Raw genomic sequence first — 23,878 nt, forward strand, 5'->3', positions numbered from 1 at the left:
GGAAATGACATGAAGGCACACAACACACACAGAACTCCCAGAAAGTAGAACTCCAATCATGTCTGTCTCTTTTGCCTCATGGATGCTAATACCCTCCAATATTTCTCAGATGAAAATTGGGATACATGTGGCCAAGCAATATCATTGTGTGGTCAATGAACACACAAACTAGGTGAGGCTTCAGCAGTTTGATTCTGCCTCAGTCTACTGGGAAGGGCAAAATGCCCCTGCTGAGTTAACTAAGTATAAACTACTTTGCACATTGCTGCAACTAATAATAATAATAAATTTTATTTGTATACTGCTTTTCCTTAGATCAAAGCAGTTTACAGACCAATAAAACCATTACAACATCTCATAAAATAGATAAAATGCAAAATACAAATTATATAAAATCTAAAAAACAATCATTCAAGAGAGTAAGGCAGAGAGTCAATGGGATTGGGAGTGCAAAACTTCATTTTTCAGCAAGGAAGACTAGACAGAAGAGGAAGGTTTTAAGCCTCTTTTAAAATGTTTTCAGTAGTAAACTGAAGTAAACTGAGGGAAAGCTGGAATAAAAAACTGGGACATTTTAAAATCAGCTAAAGAAGTGGGATGACAGAGGATTAATTGGGACTGTTCCTGCCAAGCTGGGACAGTTGGAGGGTATGGCACACACATGTGGCAAGAAGCCTTGGTTGACTGAGATTTTTTGTGGACAAATATTCACTGGAAGAGATAGGACTGTTTTTTTTTTCACATGCTCACTTACTGTCTCTGCAGACTTGCCAGCTCTTTAACTCAGGCTGCATCCACACTGCAGAAATAATTTGGTTTAGCACCACTTTAACTGACATGGCCTCAAGCTATGGAATTGCTGGAATTGTAGTTTGTTGTGGCACCAGAGCAAAGTTGTTGCAGCAAAGCGCTGGTCTCGCAACAAAGTACAATTCCCAAAATTCCACAGCATGAAGCCATGGCATTTAAAGTGGCATCAAACCAGATATCCCTGCAGTGTGGATGCAGCCTCAGTTCTTTAGCTTGGCCTTAGCAATGGCTTGACCCACAACTGTTTGAAGGCAATAATGCTTCTATGACAGCTTCTTTGCACAGCTGTGAAAAGCTCACTGGCTAGTTTCTGCAGAGCCTTCTGCTTTTAAAGGCCCAAAGAGCAGGCCAATCCCTTTGTTTTCCAGTCAGCTGGCAATCTGAAAGGACAAGATTTTTGCACAAAAGTGACATCTCTATAGAGCAGATTCCTCAGGTGTTTGCTGAATGAACCCTAACTGTCTTCAGTTCATCCTGGAATTTATTTAGGGATTGAAAAACAGCAGCTTTAGATTGAATTGACCTGACAGGTCAAACTTTAACCTCACCTCTGCCATACTCTTTTTGTCATCTTCTAGTTTTTCTCTGCTGGTCTATTGTAAACAGGGCAACTAAACCACAATGCACAATTAATTTCCCCCCTTCTTGTTTCTGGTGGTAAGCCAAATTCCCAATCTGTTTATTAAGTTCAGAAGCTCTTTTTCTTTTTTTTAAAAAAGCAAGTTGCTGTTAACTTGAATTTTTCTGGAGAGCTGATACAAAGCATGTATATTTGTGTGTGTGTGTATCTGTGTGGTGTTGCGGGGGGACCACAAAACCCTAATGTGTTCCAGAAATGTTATTTATTGGTTCAGTGACTTCCGTGTGCAAAGAAAAGAGAAATGGATAGAAGCAGATTCACATTCCCCATTCAACAGTCTCTCAGCACTTCCTGCAATTATTTTCCCAGGTTCCAGCAGCCTGAGTATTTTAAGTTTTTTGTAAAAATAAAATTGGGGACCTTTTCTTTTGGTAGAATTGGCATGGCAAGTCAGGGATCTAGTTAGAAAAAGAAAGAAATCCCATTTTGTCTGCCTGATCTGGACTTGTCCCTCAGATAGTTCATGACCTGGGTGGAGGGATATTTCCTTAACAGAAGTGATTCTAATTACCAAAAGCCACTTTCACAAGACTTTAGGATTTCACATTTATAAATGGACACAATCCACTTTGGAATCATCTGCATTTATAGCCCAATCCCCAGCATCTTTGTTTAGATGTTAGTCCTGCTATATTAAGCAGCGACTTCCCTATTACATATGGTTGGAGGGAGAGGTTAAGTACTTGGTTTCCAGTTAGAACTACAGCCAGGAAACTGGTAGCCTTCCCAATGTTGTCCAAACCACTACCATTGACTCTGCTGGCTAAGGCTACTGGGATATCTAGTGCAACAATATCTGGATTGTTACATGTTCTCCTGATCTGATGTGTCAGGAGAGGGCTAAGACATAATGCTGCATGAAATCCTGGAGAGATGGTGCCAGTCAATGTCAATAATACTCAGCTAGATCAAATTCGGTATGAATTATTGTTAGTTGTTGTGTGCCTTCAAGTCATTTCTGACGTATGGCAATCCCATCACTAGGTTTTCTTGGCAAAATTTGTCCAGAGAGGTCCTGGACCTCTGAGGTTGCGCGTGTGTGACTTGCCCAAGGTTACCTAGTGGGTTTCCACTGATGAGCAAAGGGGATTCAAACCCTGGTCTCTCACCCAACACTCAAACCACTACATCACATTGGCTCAACTCAGTAAAAAGCAGCTCTTTATATCCCAGTGACTGGGACTATTTTCAGTGCAAAGCATGCTGTGCCAGACCATGTTCAGAACTCCCAGGACAGGAATGTTGCCAACTTTTCAATCCTCTGGTGCGCCTGTGCTTTTAACAGAAGCTTCCTCTGCAGTCACTAGCAGCTCACAGTGTTCATTTCTGTGCAGTGTGACCTTTTGGGGGTTCAAGCACAAGAGCAGGTCATGAGGCAGTCTTAAATATTCTGGTGGTAACCTCCCCCCCCCAACATCTCATTCTAAAATATCTGAATGTCTATCTTTAGGATCTGACTATTTGTAGATTAAAAAGAGAGCTAAATAAGTAAAAGGTGTATATAAATATTCTTTTCATTTCTTTTCCTCATGGAGGCTGCTACAAGTAGAGTAATCCAGCAAGAGTCAGATCAGTTTTCAGGGTTTTTCCAGGGTGACATTTACTCTGACTGTCTGATCAGGGACTGTCTCTATTTAGCTGATACGTTTTAGCTAATCCAATTATTTTCAGACTGCTGCACGCGACAGTTACATTGTTTATCCAGCGCCAGGAACTTTAATAGAGTCCGGATGCGGTTAACAGTGACAAAAAAAAAAAAAAAAGTAAACGCAGAACAGCCTCTTTCTGTACATGCAAGCAGACTGACGTTGAGAGAGAGAGAGAGAGAGAGAGAGAGAAAGGGAGGAAAAAGGAGAGACAGAGAGTGGGAGGAGGTGTAGAAGACGCACAAGAGAATGAAAACAGAGGCCTGCAAGCTGGTTGAGGGTTGCTGCTGCCTCCTTGTTTGCTGGCAAGAAACCTTTTCCTCTAATGTCAGATAGATATAAGAGATGCATGGTGTTGTAAGTGTGGCCTTGACCATCATATGATGCTGTAAGTTAGGCTGGGCCTAGCTCTACTGTGAGGCTAAGTGAGAGAGTGCTAACTGTACAACAAGGCAAAATGAAACAGGGTTCAAACTTACTCTGACGTTGGGACTAGGTCTGGACCTAAGTGAGACAATGCTATCCTTACTCCTAGGCAAAATGAGTCAGGGCCTATCCCTACTGTGAGGCTGAGTGATAGAACACTAGCCCTACACTAAGGCAAAATGAGTAAGGCTCAGACTAAGTCTGGACCTAAGTGAGACATTGCTAACCCGCTCACAATGCAAAATGAGACAGGGCATAGCCATACCATGAGGCTCAGTGAGAAAGTGCTAGCCCTACAGTGAGGCTGAGACTGGGTCTAGACCTAATGTGAGACTACATGAGACAGAGCTAGCCCTGCCACAAGGCAAATTGAGACAGGGCTTAGCTCTACTGTGAGGCTAAATGAGAAAGTGCTAGTCTTACAATGAGGCTGAGACCAGGTCTGGACCTAATGTGAGACTACGAAGCTTATCGGTCAGCATTTTAAACAAGCTCCAGCCTCCTGGGCTGGAGCTGGGACGCGGGATGGAGGCGGGGATTATCACACACTAGATCATTGCCAAACCACCGGCTGTCATCAGCCTGGATCCCAGGCGGGATCAAGCAGTGCTCCGCCAGCACTTTTTAGAAATCAGAAAGCTTTCCGACTTTTAAAAAGTGCTGGTGGAGTGCGGCTGGCACCTGGGCTCATGGTGGCCAGAAATTTAGTGTGCATTAATCGCTGCCTCCATCCCGCATCCTGGCTCCAGTCTGGGAGGCTGGAGCCAGTTTAAAATGCTGAGCGATAAGCTCCTAGATGAGACAGAGCTAGCCCTACCACAAGGCAAAATGAGACAGGGCTTAGCTCTACTGTGAGGCTACATGAGACATCACTAACCCTACCACAAGGCAAAAAGAGGCAGGAGTCAGACCTGCTTTGAGGCTGAGACTAGGTCTGGCCCTAAGTGAGATGGAACTATCCCTACCACAAGGCAAAATAAGGCATAGCTCATACCTTTTGTGAGGATGACTAGGTTTGTGCCTAAGTGAGGCAGTGCTATTCCTATCAGAAGGCAACATGGGGTTGGGACTAGCTCTACTATGAGGCTGAGATAGCACTAGCCTACCACAAGGCAAGATGAGGCTGGGTCTCACAAACATCAGTAAAATTATACGTGCATATGTGCATGTATATGCAGATCCATGTGCATGCATATGTTATTTAAATATATGTGCGCACACACAAACATGTTATTTACAAACAATATATAGGAAACAAATATTCAGAAAAAGAATGTAAAAAGTCAACAAACCAGCACACTATTAAAAAGTCCTTCACAGTCAGTTCATAAAAGCCTGATGGAAAGGGAAAGTCTTCTCCTGCCAGCAGAAGGAAAGCCAGGAGGGAACCATCATAGTTCCTTAGCATTTGGGAGCTGCTACTGAGAAGGCCCACTCCTTTGTCCCCTGAGAAGTTAGTGGGTCAGAAAGAAGTGCTTCTCTCCAAGATCGTAGAGCTTAAACGGGTTCATGCAGGGAGATATGGTTCTTCAGATAGCCTGGACCTGAGATGTATACTAGTGAGCTGGGTGGTCAGTAGCAGCCACTCCACTCCTGCACCGTGGTAGAGGTCTGATACTAGCTTTGGCAAGAGATTAGCAAGGACTACAGGTGCTCAGTTGTTTCAGAACAGCTGTAACACAATCCTTGCCCCATCCCCCTGAAAAAAATAGGCTGCTGAAAATTAACTTGTTAATAATGATTGTTGGAATGGGGGGAAATGAATTCATTCCTATTAATGTAGCAGAGGTGAAAATGTAATTTGTTGCAAAGTTAGGCTCATCTGTGCTGTCATGTTTCCTATTTCTGTATGTGGTTGTGAAAACTGGACAGTGAAGAAAGCTTACAGGAAGAGAATAAATGTGTTGGAAATGTGGTGTTGGAGGAGAGTTCTGCAGAAACCATTGGCTGCTGGGAAACCCCCACAACCAGCCCATGAGCAAATGAAGCCCAAACACTCCCTAGATACCAAAATGACTAAACTTGAGCTATCTTCCTTTGGATCTACCATGAGATGACGTGAGTTGATGGAGATGAACTTGTAGCACCTTTGAGACTAATTCAAAGAAAGAAGTTGGTAGCATGAGCTTTCGTAGACTTGAGCCTACTTCCTCAGATGTACTCAAGTCTACGAAAGCTGATGCTATCAACTTCTTTCTTTTACTTAGTCTCAAAGATACTACAAGATCCCTTTGATAATTGATTTTCTAGACTAACATGGCTTCAACTTAGACTGCTCTGTAAAGCTGAAGAAAGTAGGAAAAGAGTAAGACCCAATACAGGTGGATTGATTCAAGTCAGGGAAGCCATAGCCCTGAATCTGCAAGACCAGAACAGGGTTGTTCACATAGGATCACTGAAAATTGACAGCATATAACTGCATAACAACAAATAGTTATTAATATGTTAGGTGGTTTTCTTTGTAAAGAAACTATGGAATTTTATAGAGAATGGCATGTCCTTTAGTTAAGTCACCTTCTCAACAACAACAGTCCAATAAATAAAAGAAATGAGGAAATTTCCTCAAGCTCTTCACAGATGTGTAGACATTTAAGCAGATAATACTTTCCCATGCAATGATGAAGAAGCCTTGCTGGCTTTTGTTATATTATCTCCAGTCCAGAGTAGTTCCCAAACAACCCTGATAGGAATGAAGAACGTAACTTTATGGAAATAGAGGCAGGGCTTTCCCAGTGTTGTTGCAAAGCTGTTGTATTAGGGAAAGGGGAAAAAAAAACCCACTCTGATTTTTTGAAAAAAAAAAAAAAAACCAACACATTAGGTTTAGATCTTCCCTGCCTCCTTCCCTGAAAATATTCCAAACAAACCAGTTGCCAGACATAACATTGTTTAGTTGAGGAGAGCTGGGTTGAGCAGCATAAGCGAGCCAAGCCGGAGGTAAAAGGACCAGCATGGGAAAAAAAGGAAAAACAAGTGAGGCCAGAGCCAAATTCTTCTGGGAAGGATCAACAGAGGTTCCTTGGCCTCTTTTGAGTGGCTTTCTGAGGTTCTTCTCTCCCTTTGCTGTGCCTTCTTGGAGCCAACAAGGATGACAGAAAATGGAGCAAAAGAGGAAATGGCAAAACAGCAAACACTTTTTGGAGCTGCGGCTCAGACTGACCTAAAGAGGGTAGTTAGCTTCACAGGGTTGTTTCATCATTGTCAAGTCTTTTTCAGTCAGACCCCAAAGACATCAAAAAAGGTCCCACCACAATTTCATCTGCCCGGCTTTTTTCTTCTTCTGCTTCCTTGGCCTGCGCTCCTCGTCTGTGGGGCTGTCTAGAGAAATGCAGATAATATTTTGTATTTACTCGGTGCTTCCTTCATGGAGTGCACTGGGTTACATCCAAAGTCACACTAGCCTCTGCCCAGATGGGATTTTCTTACTGTTTCTCTCCAGCCTTCCTTGCTGTCTGAAAACATGCATTGGAGGGATGCTCTGCACTTCAGATCAGTTTTTTTTAGCTTGCATGATGAGGCTATGGAGGGAAGTAAAATAATCCCCTCCTGCTTCTGCTGATGGAAACAGTTGTCTCAAGCTGTATCCGCATTGCAGGAATAATGCAGTCTGACACTGCTTTAACTGCCATGACTCAGTGCTATGAAAACTTTGGATTTGCAGTTTGTTGTGGTACCAGAGCTCTGAGAGAGAAGGCTAAAAACAGTAGGCCCTTGGTATCCACTGGGGTTTGGCACAGTAAGATGGCATCCCTTGTTCTGTCCGTTTCAGACGGGAGTCTGAACTTTTCCCCAAACTTACAGCAACCTTGCTCAAACTTGCTGGACAGTTTACTAAGAACATTGTCAACCACCTCATAAGCTGTCAACAAGTTTTAGGACATTGGTTCACATCCTTTTACACCCATACCAACTTAAACCTTTTTTCCTCCCCATGAACTTTAATCCAAAATCCAACCAGAGTTACTTCAAACAGTATGAATTCAAAAGAAGGTGGCAATAATGTATTATAAAGGACAATAGACAACTTTGAAGACCCAGTTTGAAGAAACCCAGCAAAAAGGGACTCTGGTTTTGCTTTTGGTTTGCTACAGTGCGCTCAAATCAAAAACATAGGGTTGACATCTTTTGAATTATTACCTCAATGGCAAATTCAAGGTTTGCTTTTGGGAATATATATATATATGTATGTATGTATGTATGTATGTATGTGTGTGTGTGTGTGTGTTCAAACTGTGGATGCTTGAATCCATGGATCAAAAAATTGGAAAATATGAAGGGCTGACTGTATCTCACAAAACTACAAATGGAGCCATGGCAGTTAAAGTGATGTCAAACTGTCACAGTAATCCTGGCAGCAACCTTGCAAGGGAGGCCGGTATTAACTGAAAATTTGAGCCCCCTTCCCAGGGTTGGAAGATATTTAGTGGCTGGCCTGAAGCCAGAGGGAAAAAAAAGCAATAGTTTTAAAGTGAGGTGGAAGTGGTTTGGAAAGGGGTTTCACTTCCTTTTTGTGCATTCACACAGCATTTGCCTCCCAGTCAAACAGGTCTTTCAGGTTTTTGAAAGAATACCACCCTCCCTGAGGACTCCTCTTTACCAGAGGCAAAAACTTGGTATGAGTGTATGGACTGCACAGTAAGGCCCCTTCCCCCACAAACCATTTTTACTCAGGTGAACCAGAAATTAATTGCTTGCCTTCAGGGACTGCCAGCAAACACAGACAGGCCATTCTTGCTAAGCTAGTATATGTAAAGTAGACTCAGAACTGCCAGATAAATATGGATTTCTATTTCAGTAGAGAGCCAGCGTGGTGTAGCGGATTGAGTGTTGGACTCTGACTCTGGAGTCCAGGGTTCAAATCCTCTCTCAGCCATGGGAATCCACTGGGTGACTTTGAGCAAGTCACACTCTCTCAGCTTCAAAGGATGGCAATGGCAACCCCCCTCTGAAGGAGCTTGCCCAGAAAACCCTGGGATTGGTTTGCCCTAAGATTGTCGTAAGTTGGAAGTGACTTGAAGTCACACAACACACATCTCTTTCTCTGAAGAGCTCCATTTGCCTGAGAAGCTGGGAGCGAAGAATGTCATAGCTTGTAATGCGTGTATCTGCACTGCACAGTTTATAGCTGTTTGGTCCCACTTTAACTGCTCTGGGTCCATCCTATGGAATCCTAGGATTTGTAATTTGGGAGAGCAGAGTTCTCTATTGTAGTTCAAGCAGTGTATCAGAGCTTTTGAGCAGCAAATTCTGAGTCCCACACCAGACTAGAAGTCCCAGAATTCCATGGAATGATATCCCAAGATAAAGTGAAATCAACTGCTATAACTGGGCAGTGTGGTCCCACCTGATACACACTGCATATAAAAGAAGTTCATGGCAACATAGGTGGGTCTTTCTCCCCACTATTTATTTTCACAACAACCCTGTGCAGTAGGTCAAGTAGGCAGAGAGGGAAGCTGAGAGCAAGACAGAGAGAAGGCCAAGGTCATTTATTGAGCTTCAAAGCTGAGTGGGATTTGAACTCAGCTCTGTCGTTTCCTAGTCCAATACCACTCAGACACACTGCTGTCCAGGGGAAGGTGAGGTGGTGAGTGAAACTGCTGAGGTGCTTCTTCTTTGGAAGCAACAGCTTTCCAGATGACAAATGGCATCTTTTTGGATTGCTATAGCTCAAACCCAAGAAATCCAGAGTTTTGGAGTTTGTTGAGGACTATGGGCTGTCTTGAACTATAGCAATGCAGCCCCCCAGCAGAGAATTTTAAGTACAGTGGGCCCATGGCATCTGCTGGGGTTTGGCTCCAGGGCCCTTGTGGGTACCAAAATCCATGGATGCTCAAGTCCCATTAAATACAATGGATAGTCAAATGGTGACCCTTATATAAAACAGCAAAATCAAGGTTTGCTTTTTGGAATTTATATATTGTTTGGATGAATCCATGGATGAAATGGGTAAAGAATCCATGGATACAGAGGGCCAACTGTACCTCACCAAATTACACATCTCAGCATCCCATAAGATGGATTCATGGCAATTCAGGTAGCATCAAACTGATATAACTATAGTGTAGATACATTGTAGCCTGGATCATTCCTCTGTTTTTGCGTTGTATTTATATAGTATTGCACTGGCTTATTTATACCCGCCTGTAGTTTTGTACGTTAGCTCTCTCTTTACCAGTTGTTGGGAATATTAAGTGTGAAGGTATGGTTGCTCTCATGCAGGGTGACAGACCACAACATGTAGGACATTCAAGAAAAATGTAGGACCATTACTGCTTGTGTGTTGTCTTGTCTGCCTTCAAATCTCTTCCGACTTATGGTGGTCCTTGTTTAGAGGTCTTTAAACAGATGCTGGATGGCCTTCTGTTGGGGGTGCTTTGATTGTGAGTTCCTGCATGGCAGAATGGGGTAGGACTGGATGACCCTAGCCAGCATGGGAGGTGCAGTTCAAAAAAGGAACATTTCCAAGCCATTCTCTAGTATTTCTTATTCTGGAAGTTAAGCATGATTTAGGAATGGTCTTTCTGGTAGAAACCAAGTGTCCGTTTATGACTGTGGGAGTGGAGTTCTTTGTCTATTTTAGTTTTGTTAACTAAAATTAAACGGCAGCAAGATTCCTTTATAACTTGTTCTGAAATGCTTCCCGTAGTGGCAGGGCATGGTCACAATTTGTCTTTGCAAAAGGTGTACCACTATAGAAGAGGGAACATGGCTTGAACATGCTGTTCAAGCTGAAAAGAGAACATGAGGTTACCAAACTTGTCAAAAACGTAGTTATCAAACTGAAAGTATCCATTAAATGGGGGCTGGGAAGGATACGGCCTTGCAGAAGTTGCTGGACTGCAAGTCTTACCAGCCACAGCAATGGTGAAAAATGCTGGGAGTTGCAGTTCTAGCCACATTGGAAGTGCTACGTGATTTCCAGCCATGGGTTTAACTGACCACTTATGTAAGGAGAGTCCCACATACAGGCTTACAATAAACTGAATCATCTAATATTCATCAGCGCTGGTATAACTGGGTGGAAGAAGAGTTTGGATTAAACTGGAGGCAAATCTAGGCTGGATCTAAGGAAGATGCTTCTCTGTTGTTTATTTAGGCCAAATAGGAGATCAATGTGGCAATTATGCAAGGCTGTCTAACATGCATTTTGGTTTCACTGGTAAGTAAAGTTGACAGGTCCTCACCCAGAGATCCTGCCTGCACCTTGAAATAGCTCCAGGCCTTGGGTCTGGAGGCAGCCACTTTACCTCCCACCCAGTTGCTTTGTTAGCCATTTTGCTCACCTTTCTTCCGAAGAGAGGTTCTCCTTCCACTAGAATAGTTAAACACAATAACCATATTAACTGCAACTGGTGGTTCTTAGGTAGAATCATTTTGTGTGTGCATTTTGTTTGCACCTACTGGATTGATCTATTGGCACTCTCGCCTTACTGTGAAAACCTGTGTGTGTATGCACACAAGTATGCATGCATGCACTCATGTGTGCGCACACACAGATGAAATATTTCCTCCCAAACTGGACCTTGTTTTTAAGGGAAGGGGAAATCAGGTTTTGGTAAATTTCAAAATGTATAATGTCTTATTAACGTGAGAGAGCAATGAGATATTATCTTTTAATTTTATTATGTTTATTCTTCTCCACTCTCGGTTTTTATCTTCCTCTGTAAAAAAGGAGTTTGAAAGTAATCCTTTACAACTAAGAGCATTATTTATAACACTACTTTTTTGGCTAAGATATAGTAGGGATAGGAATTACTTTTTTTTCAAGTTTGCAACTGGAAAGAGTGTTCTTTCCCTCTTTTTAATCTAATGTGTAATATTTACTTATTACTCATGAGCCACTCCCATTTTTGTATGTATTTGGAAGGATTTGGGGCCATATCTGTATTTTAAAAAGAGCTTGTTTTGAGAAAAAGTAAGTTAAAAAGTTAACAGGTTACTAACATCTCACTCTTTAAACAATGAGAGCCAGCGTGGTGTAGTGATTTGCACATTGGACTAGGACTCTGGAGACCACAATTTCAAACCCTGCTCAGCCATGGAAATGCACTGGCTTGCCTTGGGCAAGTCACACTTTCTCAGCCTCAGAGTCAGTCAGATCAAAGCCCCTCTGAACAAACTGTGCCAAGAAAACCCTATGATAGGGTCACCATAAGTCAGAAATGGCTTTGATGCACCCAACAGAAACAAAATGTCAAATAATTTTAAGAATAAATGTTCTGAGCTCTAGCTGAGTTATATCACTATATCATCCTGAACATACCTGATATCCTCTAGTTTTGGAAGCTAAGCAGGGTTGAGCCTGGTTAGCACTTGGACAAGGGACCACCAGAGAATAAGAGAGATCTTGTGGCAGTGCAAGGAAAAAATCCTGCCTGATATCCCAGAGAAGCAGAGTTGGCAGTCACAGTTGACAATACTGAACTCTGAACTAAATGGACCAATGGTCTGGCTCAGTATAAGGCTGCTTTTTATGTTCATCATAAGAGACAGTGGTGAGAGACAGGAGAAGAAATAAGAAGTGACTTACCCAGCAAGCTATGATGAACATTCTGGATGAGTGGCATTTTGGTCCAATGCAGTATACCCCACGGGCTCTCTTATTAACAGACCATCCACATTCTCCCTTATAAACCAGTTTGTGCTTTGAGATTTGCTGGGGAGGCCTTCTTTCTGTCAAACCACCCTCACAGGTACATCTGGCAGGAACAATGGAAACCTGGCCTTCTGAGCAGTTGCCCCTAGACTCTGGAGTATTTTATTTATTTAATTTACTTCAAAGATTTATATCCTGCCTTTCTCTCATAAAGGGATTCAGATAAGTAAGATTGGCACTTTCCCTAGTTCTTTTTGCAAGCCAGTAAAGGCTCTTTCTGTTTTGACAGGCTTTGATGAGTGACTATATGAGACCCATTTACCTAAACAATGCTCTGGATCCTGCGAATTGTTTTACTGTTGTGTGTATCTTTCAAATTAACTTTTTTTTAACTTGTTGTAATCCACTTTGAGTTCCAAACTGGGGAAAAGGCAGGACAGAAATAAATATGCAGGTTGAATCTCCCTTATTCGAAGAATTGTTTTGGATCTTGGAATACCTATATTTGCATATATGTACATAATGAGATATCTCAGAGATGGGACCCAGGTCTAAACATGAAATTTATTTGTTTAATATGCACCTTATACCCATAGCCTGAAGGTAATTTTATACAAGATTTTAACATAATGTTGTTATGAAACAAAGTTTGGGTACATTGAACTATCAGAAAACAAAAGTGTCACTTATCTAACCCACCCATGAAAAAACTTTTCGTTTTGGGAATATTTCAGATTTCAGAATTCCAGTTATGGGAGGCTCAAGATGTAGTAATACTAACAATAGTAATCCCCAAAGATGTCTATTCAAAGCAAAAGTATCAGCCGCATGTCTTTGAACAGGGAGAATACGTTTTACCTATTAATTTATTTAACCTTATCTGCAAGTTGCCACAATTTGAGAAAATGTTGCTAGGGAAAGGACTGTAGAATCTCCTGCACATTAGGACAAGGATGGAGAAGATTTAGACCTGACTCTGCAAATCCACATTCTGTGGTTTGTCAACAAAACCTCAGCATAGAGGGTTATGATCATAAGGGAAGGAGACCAGCCACAATCCATACTTTCAGACAATCATTAAATTTTAATTTGACATTCTTACATCTAACAGGAGCGGTTCAGTATGCTGTGAAAGGCTGTGGGCTGTGTTTTGGGGCTGGGATTGAGAAAGAGAAAAACCCTAAGAGTTGGCCTGAATGACTGTTGGATCGGTCCCATAATGGCTATGACATGAAAAACCTATGATTCCACTGTCATTAACTGAACATCATGGAGACTGTGTATGGTGCTGTCTTTAGTGTGTCAGATTCAGAGCTTGGGGAAGGTAGGGTTCATGTATATATACTTTGCAGAATTCCCTAGCCAAAAAGACTACTTATCATGCTTCATGATCTTAGGTCCCCTTACTCATGCATGAAGGGCCAGTTCCTCTCTTGCTCTCACCTAGCCTGTCCCACCCCATCAGGAGATTGTGAAAATATAAAAAAGGAGGTAATAGATTGTGCCTTGAGCACCTTTTTGGGAAGTCTGGATATAAATGAAGTGAACCTATAGGTTGCTACATACATCCGAGTAATGTGGAGAATCCAATAAGGGGTTGTGCAGAGAGCCAGTGTGCGTAGTGTGAGAGTGCTGGACTACGACTCTGGGGACCAGGGTTCAATGCCCTGCTCAGCTGTGAAACCCACTGGGTGATTTTGGGCAAGTCACATGTTCTCAGCCTCAGGGGAAAGCAGTGGCAAACCTCCTCTGAACAAATCATGCCAAGAAAATGGTGTGATAGAGTTGCCATAAGTTAGAAACAACTTGAAGGTACACAACACACACACAGTAGCATCACTGGTATTCCCTTTGTGGTGAGGGGCAGTTTTTAATCTGGGATCTAGCACTGCTTGTACATTTTCATTTTCCTGGTTGTGTCACTATATTTTAACATAGGAAGAACAGAGAAAACTGGTATTTCATAGTGTGAAATGCACTTCAGAATAAAGCTGATTATTTAATTCACCAGCTTGTCCTCCTTATGAATTTTGAGATGCAATAGGGACTTTCCCTGCTACAGTAGAGTACTGCTGGACTGAACTACAAGAGTATATTTAGTCCGCAGATGCTGCTGGTCTGCTTTCTCCATCATACACAGCCAACGTGGGCAATGATAATAAGATGGAAACACTGAGTCAGTGTTGTGTTTTGAAAAGTGTCTAGTCCAATGTTGTGTTTTGAACAGTGGCTAGGTAGATGTATCTGTGAAACTCATACGCAAGGAATTAGGAGAGCATCCTTCTCTTGTTTGCTTCTCTCTTTCCCCAGCATTGGCTATTGTGAGCTATGTTACCTCTGAACACTGCCTTTAGTTACCATGACTAATAGACATTGATTGACCTATCCTGTGTGACTTTACCTAAATCCTGTTTTAACAACCCAGCTAAACTAATGACTGCCCTGCACTATTGTCTCCTGTGGGATTGAACTCCATAAACTAATTGTGCATTGGGTGAGGAAGCCATGATCAATGAGACCCAGGGTGATAAAGTGCTTAGAGCATCATTTGGGGAGGGCCAAATTTTAAATCTCCCATTGGCCACAAAGCTCCAGACCTAGGACCAGTTAGCAACTCTCAGCCTAAGCAACCTTACAAGGTTTTGAGATTACAATCCTCATGCTGACTGGAAGATTCCAGAAGTGATCTAAAACTTGGAAACACTTTCTTAAGCTCAGATGAAGCTGGAGAAAAGGACATGTACCCACCTTGAATGTACTGGAGAAAAGGTTTATATGTGTAAAAAATAAGTGAGTAATTTTCCCAAATATAATGTGGACTTTGTTAGAGGTTCTTGTAAGGGAAGGGGATGATCAGAGGCAGAGAATTTAAAAAAGGGAAGCGACTGGAAGAAGACAAGAGTAAGGACTGATTCCCGTGTAATGTTTCTATTTGGAAATGTTTTGGAAGAATTTCCATAATGGAACATACAGTGAAAATAATAAGGAGAGATAATGCATGTTGCTTTTTCCAATGACAGATTGCAAATAGAAGTCTAGCCTTCATGGCTCTATATCCTGCAGATTCTACATACAAAGACAATTTCACATGCTGCATAACAAGTTTACTGAATTCACCAGCACAAAGTGTGACAGAGATCACTAGCTTGAGTGGTTTTGAAAGAAGAAATAGTCAAACTGGGTTGAGGAAAGCTGCACTAGATAAAGCTTGGTCCGAGGATAGTGAAATTTTCCACTCAAATTTCATTTCCCTTATTCCTTCCTGCACTGCAATAATTCCAAGTCATTCCATGGACTGAAAACATTTTAATCTTGCAGTCTACAGCAAAAAGAAGGAAGATCTTAATCTGGAATAGCAAATGTTTAATTCTACGTACCTAATTGGGTGTATAACTTTCTTTTCTTTGGCCTTCCTTCTACCCATTCACTGTTTCCTCATATTGCAGGGATAACCAATTTTTGTGTATTTCATATATATTAAGGCTGAGCAAATTGTAGCCGCCGGGTCATATGCAGCCCCATAGTTATTTTTGTGTCCTAAGGTCACCCAGATTCCCCATCCAAACTCCCTAGTGCTCCCCCCATATGAAAGGCCTTTTCTCCCCTTTTGGGAATGGCAATTTATCTTTTAAAGATGTTGCCTTTCCACCAAGCTGTTTAACAGTTATTATAAAAACATTTTTTAAAACCAAACCAGAAGTTGACTTCTGCCCAATGCCCCCTGCCCACAGCAAGCCTTTGTCAGGCTGCCCATCCCTGAAAGCTCTAGGGGCATAGGATTGGTCACTGGTCCAACTTCTCTGGGCCATCCTTGATGCATGCCCATTTTTAGAAAATTATATATTCCAAAAAGTTCAGAGAATGATGAGTAGGACTAGTTGATAAAACACTAGTTTTATCAGGGCAGGTGGAATGTAGACCAATAGGATGTGTGGGTCGATCTCTAAAGTGATTTGTACCAGCTTAGGTTGACAGTAGTAGCAATGACAGGGAATAGCTTTTCTTCCCTTAACTTGGCCACTAAAATCAGAAAGGAGGGGCACAAGTAGTGGGTTGTATTCCAGTTCTGATATGGAAATCCCTAGGATGAACAAGTGTGGTCACAGACATGCTATTCTGCATCCACTCGTGTGAGGCACAATTTTGTATTTGGATCTGGTTGGTGGCTTGAAGTCATGCTCACCCCTACAGTATGCCCTATGCATTGTGCCTTTTTGTAAGAGTACTGCATGGAGCCACAGGGGAGTCATACCAGTACTGTTCGCATCTTGGCTTACCCGTCAGAACCCATCCCATCACACATCTAAGGTAGCATGTAAAATGAGTATTCCATCTGGATGCATGTAGTTCTTTCCCACAAGGGTGGACTGGGGAGAGCATCACCCAAATCAAACTGCATATATAGGGTGGAGCACAGCACCTGTGTGTGGAGCATCTGCCTTGTTTGCAATCTTGAGTACATGTTAAATGGGACTGGAGGCTGGCAGCTTGCAGACCTGTTTTCCTTTTAAGTCTGTTGGAAATATTGGGAGAGGCAGTCCAACAGGTGAGAAGAGAGTCTGCATCTTTAATAGAAGGAGATGTAAGGCAGGAGATGGCTCTGTCAGGATGGTGTAAATGCTCACCTGGGTGGTGCCCTATCCAGCCTGCTGGTGTTTATGCCCTACTAACTGCATAGCATCCAACTGTCCTGATTTGTCAGGGACAGTCCTGAATCCTGATTGATTCCACTTTTTCTGCTGCTTTTAAAATGTCTCAATGTCTCTCTCCTCCTCCTCCTTGTCCCTCTTAGTCCTCAGTTTACTATAGTTGCTGCAAAGTGAGTTCAAAATGCAAAAGTAGTTTGTACTCCATTAGTAGATGGAGACAAGAGATGGGGTGCATTTTTGCCCTTCTTAGTAGAGTCAGGCAAAAGCAAAATTGCTGCAGCTTCTCAGTTCCCTCGGATCAATAACTTTGGCCATTTTGACCACACTCTGATGTTGCTTTGCCGCACTGCACATCTGTGCAAAGTCAGAGGGTATACGAGAACAACCGTAGCCATGAGCACCGCACTTAAATAATGCTGAAATAATTTGTTTTTTCCACAACTTTATGTCATCCTCCTGTAAAGATGTGAGGCCACCTTTTCTGTTAATGCATCTGAGGAAGTAGACCAAGTCTATGACAGCTTATGCTACAATTTCTTTTGCAGTTAGTCTCAAAGGTGTGACAAGATCCTTTTGCATACTGATATTCCATAATAACATCACTATGCTGTCTCTGAATTCTGTTTTTTTTTGTTACTGTTTAGCATACTGTATTTGTGTGTATACTCCCTCTTCCAACCTTTGCCAATTCCTCCAATGGCTTTGAATGGAAAAACTTATTTGGGTTGCCAACTTGCAATCCTAACATTTGAAGAAAGGGCAATTTTTAAAAACTTGTCCACTGTAATGTAAAGGTTTCACCCAACCTAGAAAGGGCATATTCCCAAAATAGGAACCCCATATCACTGCCTCAAATGGGATTTGGCCTACTAGTGTGCTTTTCTGTTATTGTTCCTATGACAACAACAGTATCCCAACGGGTCTTTGGCTTGCCATCTTTTAAAATTTCTTTAAAATGTAACATGTGTCAGTTATTTCCATGTCTTTTGCTTTGGCTCAACTGTTAAAGGATAAAAAAAATCCCTGTCATCTGTCTTTTAACGGATACGTGAAATCATTGAAATGTAAATACACTTTCATATTAATAATCCTCTATTAGGGCAGTTCCCCCATCACAAGACTGAGAAAAATTTAAGCATTTTAAAACAAAAGCTTTCACTTATTATTTGGAGGAAAGGCTAATAATCATGTTTCCTTTCCCACGTCTTAGGAGTATACAAAAATAGGCTGATAATATACACAAGAAGTAAATCATAGGTCCACCAATTAATTTGTCCTTTCACCTATGAACCAACCAACCAAAGCTTAAGTTGAATAAGTTGCCAATTAAGCAGAGGCTAGGAAAGTTACATTTTTGACAGGTGGTCATGCTGGTTGGAGAGGATTCTGGGATTTCTGGTTCCCAAAGGTACATTTTCCAAGCTTTGAGACTAAAACTGAGTCTATGCATGCCTATATCATGCACTCCCAACTGCCTAAATTTGGCAGTGATAGATTTCAATTAATTCTTTGTCATTCAACTTTTTCAACTGCTTTTAAAATGTCCCAGTTTCCCTCTTATCCTTTCCCCACTTTCCTACTTTGTCTTTAGCTTACTTCAGTTGCTGCAAATTACATTTCAAGTGCAAAAGTGGTTTGCACTCAATTAACTCAGCAGGGGAAGAGGAGAGAATCTTGCCCTTCCCAGTAGGCTCAGTCAGAAGCAAATTGCTGCAGCTTCTCTTAACTTGGGTGCTCTTCCTCATTAATAACTTTTGTCATTGCTCTGATGTTGCTTGTCCAGATGTGTCCCGTTTTTCATCTGTGAAATGTTGGAGGGCATGCATATCTTTTATTTTAAAGCTCTTAGTGCCAGAAATGAAAACTTAGAGCAGACATCTTAACCTTTTATAGTGGTCTTGGTATTATTTGAGTTGTGCTTGTGGATCCAGGAAATTTTAGTAATCCTCTTGACACTTAAGGCAAGTCTAGTGGCAAGCTAAGGATAAAGACAATAATGTATTGGAGCACATATGAGTTTTCATAAGCAATCTTACATGATTTCTATGCAGGACCATATGTAGAGTAGGGATCGACAAAAGCACCCATTTTGATTTCTCCCATTTTCCTTTCTTAACTTCAAATCATCTGAAATATTGAGATTTTTCTCATTCTCATGAAAAATTGAGTGCATTTTTGCACTCAGTTTTCCTGAGATGTGACTGAAATTCTGCATAAGAGGCTATGATGTGTAGTTTTAAGAGGACGGAGCTATGTTGCTGACATGACAAGCAGGCATGCTAGTAATTTGAGATGATGCAAGATGTCCCGTTGTCCTACTAGGGCTCCCATTGCACAGTGTTCCCCTATGCATAATGTGTCCCAATGCAAAATGGTCTGATAAACAACATGTCTCATTGTTCACTGGTGCACAGGAATGCTTGTGCAGCAGCCATGCTGCTGGCTCTGTTTGTGTGATGGTCCTGGAGATGTAACTACACTTCTGCCCCACTCCTGAGAATACACCACATTTCAATTCACTTTTACGTGATTGTAAGTCAGTTTATGGTAACATAAATACCTAATAGGATGCCAGCTATATTTGATAAGCAATCCAAATTAAATTCATGTCTGAAACCCATAAGTGGAAAACTCAACTGCAACATCTAAAAAAGTATGATTTTTGAAGGCAAACATTGATTTAATTTTTGCACTGGGCTCAGAAGTGTAGAAATAAATATATTCCTGTCAAAATTTGAACCAAAGGCATTCCTTTCCCATTCCTAATTTACAGACAGCGTGGCACTGAATATTGGGGGCTGGGGGGCAACACCAGGGTAGATCTATTGCTCTCATTCTCTGCTTGTGGACTTCTTAAAGTCATGTGGTTAGCCCCTGTGAGAAACTGGATGTTGGGCCAGGTGGACCTTTGGTCTGCTCTGGCAGAGCTCTTCTATTGGACTAAGTCAGCTCCTCTTCCTGCATCCTAATGCACTCCAGATGTATTGGATGCTAGGGATGATGGGAGGCGATAGTCTATTACTTCTAAGGGAATGCCAAGTTGAGAAAGGCTTGTGTCTACATTAGACACATCATACTCCATCAGATCAACGAACTGTCAAAAATTCAGTGACAGCGGACACTGACAGTAGACTATCATATCATGAGAACACATAATTCACTAGATTGGTAAGGTAAAAAAAAAGGAAAGGCACATTCTAGATGGATAGACTCAATCAAGGAAGCCATGGCTCTGCGTTTGCAAGACCTGAGAAGGACTTGGAGGTCTCTCACTCATGGGGTCACCATAAGCAATTAACAATAACAACATCATCATTATCAACACCACCACCACCAACAACAGTTAAAGGTGGGGTAAATGAGTTAATGTCTTCCAGATATTTGGGCTGCAATTTCCTAACCCTGACTATTTGTTATGCTACTTGAGGCTGGTGGGAGTTATGGTCCAAAATACCAGGAAGTCACCAAAAGTTGCTGGGGCTTAGGGGCTTAGGGAAGTTTGGCAATCTTCTCTAAGTTTGGCGATCAATGCGGAAAAGCGGTATAGAAATAAAATTTTTATCTCTCTATGGCTGCTTGTCTATCTTGGAGAGTTTCCCTGATTATTCCCAATTGTTTGGGAATCTTAGAATCAGAATCTGGTGACAGTGAATGGTGAGTCGTGAGATTATTGCCTGTGATCAGCAGCAATACACTTATTTTTATTTATAATATTTTGAGTCTGAGCTGCTACCTTTAGAATCAGTGTTCATGAACCCTACGTCAATTTAGCTCTGCCCAGAGGTTCTTTCTAGTGATCTTGACATTTTCATATTCAGGTTGCAATTCTAAATATTATGCATGTCTCATGTTTTATTAGTTTAGAAGGTCCCTGTCCAAAGGAAAAATGATCACTTTTTGATTTTATGTTGTTAATATATGTTTTATCCTACATTTCCAATTAAAACAACACTCAGGATGTATCAGTTGTAGCACTGCCTCATTTGACCTGAAGTGTCCCAGATGTGCTGATCCAGACTTTCTATCATCCACAGCCAGCCTGGAGATGATGGGAGTTACAGTCCAACACATTTGGAGGCCACCAGGTGGGGGAAGGCTGTCCCACCTCATGCATTTACATAATTACGCTCATTTGTTCCTAAATGTATGGAAGACATTTCATATTGCCATCTGTTAACCTGGTTTGACCCAAGGCATTTTCACACATCAATTGATCTATAATGCAAATATAAAAATCTACATTATTAGAATGTATACATTCTTCTGCATTCCGCGTACATTAACAACATCACCATGTGGCACCAATAATACATGCGAGGCTGAAAGGCACTTTTTAATCTCTCGTATGAAAACTACCTAGATCTTATTTGGCTTCGGCTTTGACATATGCTGCTGAGTCTTTGCATAGTTCAACATATTTATATTAATAAAAATGGAAGGAAAGTTAAATTCTTGCATCTGTTTCTAGCAGCTCTGGGGCTTTTTTTGGGTGGTGGTGGTGGTGGAATAGTCATCCCCTACTTGCCCATTCCCAGCTAAGAAAATGGATGCATTGCAGTGCAAGTGAAGGAGGGATGATAGATCCTTCTTGGTAACAGGGGAAGTGAAATGGATTGCAAGGAAAGCAAACTACTGGGACTCAGAAAAGACCCAGCATTGCAGGAAGTTAAAAGATTTAAGTTTAAACATGAGTTAAGATTAAACATGGACATTTTATATTGTCCAAAAAAAAGTAAAAAAAAAAAAAGACAAAAGAGGACAGAGCTATACCTCCCCTTTCAAGACACGCTGTACAGGTTGAGCCTCCTTTATTCGAAATGCTTGAGACCAGAAGTGTTTTACATTTTGATTTTTTCCCAGCTTTTGGAATATTTGCATATACATAATGAGATATCTTGGAGATAGGACCCATGTCTAAACATGAAATTCATTTATGTTTCACATACACCTTATAAACATAATTTATATGTTTAGAATGGTAATTTTATACATAATATTTTTAATAATGTTGTGCATAAAACAAAGTTTGTGCACACATTGGATCATCAGAAAGCCAAGATATCATTATTTCAGACTTCCATGTGGACAGTTTTGGATTTTGGAGAATTTGGATGTCAGAATTAGGAATTCCAGATAAGGGAGATTCAGTCATACCGATAGAATGTACTCCTGCATGGCAAGGGGTTGGACTAGGTGGCCTTTGTAGCCTCTTCCAGTTCTAAGTTTCTATTATTGTATGATATTTAGAAATGCTTATTTTCAGCTGATTGAAATATGCTACATGCCATCATAGTGGGGAAGATTGTGATTATGGACCGGTGTGTGAGATTTAGTTTATATTCCATCTTTCTCCCAATAGGAGACCCAAGGCAGCTTACAATATAAATTCAAATAGAATACAGTTAAAACGAGGTGTAATACAAAGTCAACAAACAACTAAAGAAACAAATATATCAAAACAGGAATTTATAACAACTGGAAAAGCAGTTAGCATGAATGTGGAAAAACTGCAAATAAAAAAACAACAACACTATTTTTTTAACCTGAGAGAACACCTCTCTAGGAATCTCCAGGTTTTCCAATGCAACTCTGTGGTCAACATCTGCCAGTAGTTGATCATAGGATCATACTGGAGGACTACAATTGTCTAAAGGAGTGTTTTTTCTAGTAATCTCTAGGTCCTCCAGCACAACATTATGGCCAAAGTCTCACAGAATTGCACCAGAGAACCTAGAAATTCCTAGAGAGAACATATTAACAAAACCCACAAATAATCAAATCCACAAATGCTGAAGCCGCAGATGTGGAGGATCCACATTCATGTACACTGTACGCTGAGGATCCACACTATAGCTCCTAATAAAAATTCTGGACTAAGTTGCCTAGAGAAAGAGAGGAATCAGTCTTGTTTGGGGCTGAGAGGAAGGAGTGACTATCAAGAAAAGAGATTACATTTAAACAATGGAAGAAATTCTTTACCGTAAGATCTCTTTGGTAGTGGAATGGACTGTCTGAGAGTGTGGTGGCCTCCCCTACTTTGGTGGTCTTTAAAAAAAGGTTGGATGGCCATCTTTCAGGAGTGCTTTAGTTGTGTATTCCTGCCTGACGGGAAACTGTTCTAGATGGCCCTTGTGGTCCCTGCCACCTCTAAGATTCTATGAGGCTACTACTACTATTTGCCTACTTACAATCTACTTGTTTAATGTCTTTTTGAAAAGCTCTTTCATCTGATGAGTGCTTGAGGTGACTTCCAAGAAAAGAAAAAAGTGTAACAATAAAAATGAAGACTTACACAAATAAAAAAAAGACCCCCTTCCATGGCTTCCATGTCAGTGGAGTGGTATATCCATTTTGTGTTTGGGTCTGAACTTTAAAAGTTCCAGGTACTGAATTTCATCCCCCAAATAGGTTCAGGACCTTGACAGGTTCAGAACACTAAAGAACATGAAAGTTCAGACTCAGACCTAGTGGACAACCACTGCTCCACTAACTTAGAATCATAAAGAAGGCCCATCTAATCCAACCTCTGCCATGCAGGAACTCTCAGTCAAAGCACCACTGACAGATGGCCATTCAGCCTCTGTTTAAAAACCTCCAGAGGAGGAGACTCCACCACACTCCAACGGAACATGTTCTACTGTCAAATAGTGCTTTTATGGTGTAATATAGAGTGACATGGGGTGGGGGGTGGGTGGGGGGTGGAACCACTTCTACCTGACCCAAGGAACTTCCAGTATAAATTACAACAGTTGAAAATAAAGAGAGAGACTAACTATGGAAAAATGCAGTTATCCTTTGGAATAACAGTGCAAATACTTAGCATTGTATCCAGTCCAGAGCATATGGAAATCAATGGACTTTAGCTGGGTAATGACAGTCCAGTCCTAATATACTGTGTCCATCTTTCTCTTTTTCATTCTGTCTCTCTTTCTATCATTTGCCAGTTGTATGCCATCTCATCTGTCCTCTTATCAAGGGGTATATAAATTTGCTAAAGACACCTGATCCTGTCTGATCTTGGAAGCTAAGCAAGGTCAAGCCCTGGTTAGTGTTTGGATGGCGGACCACCAATGAATACCAGATGCTGTAGCCTATATTTCAGAGGAAG

At 41.3% G+C, this 23,878-nt stretch overlaps 1 protein-coding gene across 8 annotated transcripts in view; it reads left to right on the plus strand.

The window, feature by feature from the left end:
• Positions 1-23,878, plus strand: part of GATA3 (GATA binding protein 3) — a 60,095-nt gene that overhangs the window by 12,570 nt on the left and 23,647 nt on the right. The window contains exon 4 of one of the 8 annotated variants that reach the window (XM_089526671.1): positions 1,863-1,878. The exons of the other annotated variants lie outside the window; for them this stretch is intronic. Within the exon in view, the coding sequence (XP_089382797.1) occupies positions 1,863-1,878 (16 nt within the window). The remainder of the gene's footprint in view (positions 1-1,862; positions 1,879-23,878) is intronic. 8 annotated transcript variants of the gene reach the window in all.

Source organism: Sceloporus occidentalis, unplaced genomic scaffold (assembly GCF_023333645.1).
Source record: "Sceloporus occidentalis isolate IW3139 unplaced genomic scaffold, rSceOcc1.0.p SCAF_5, whole genome shotgun sequence".
Classification (NCBI taxonomy): domain Eukaryota; kingdom Metazoa; phylum Chordata; class Lepidosauria; order Squamata; family Phrynosomatidae; genus Sceloporus; species Sceloporus occidentalis.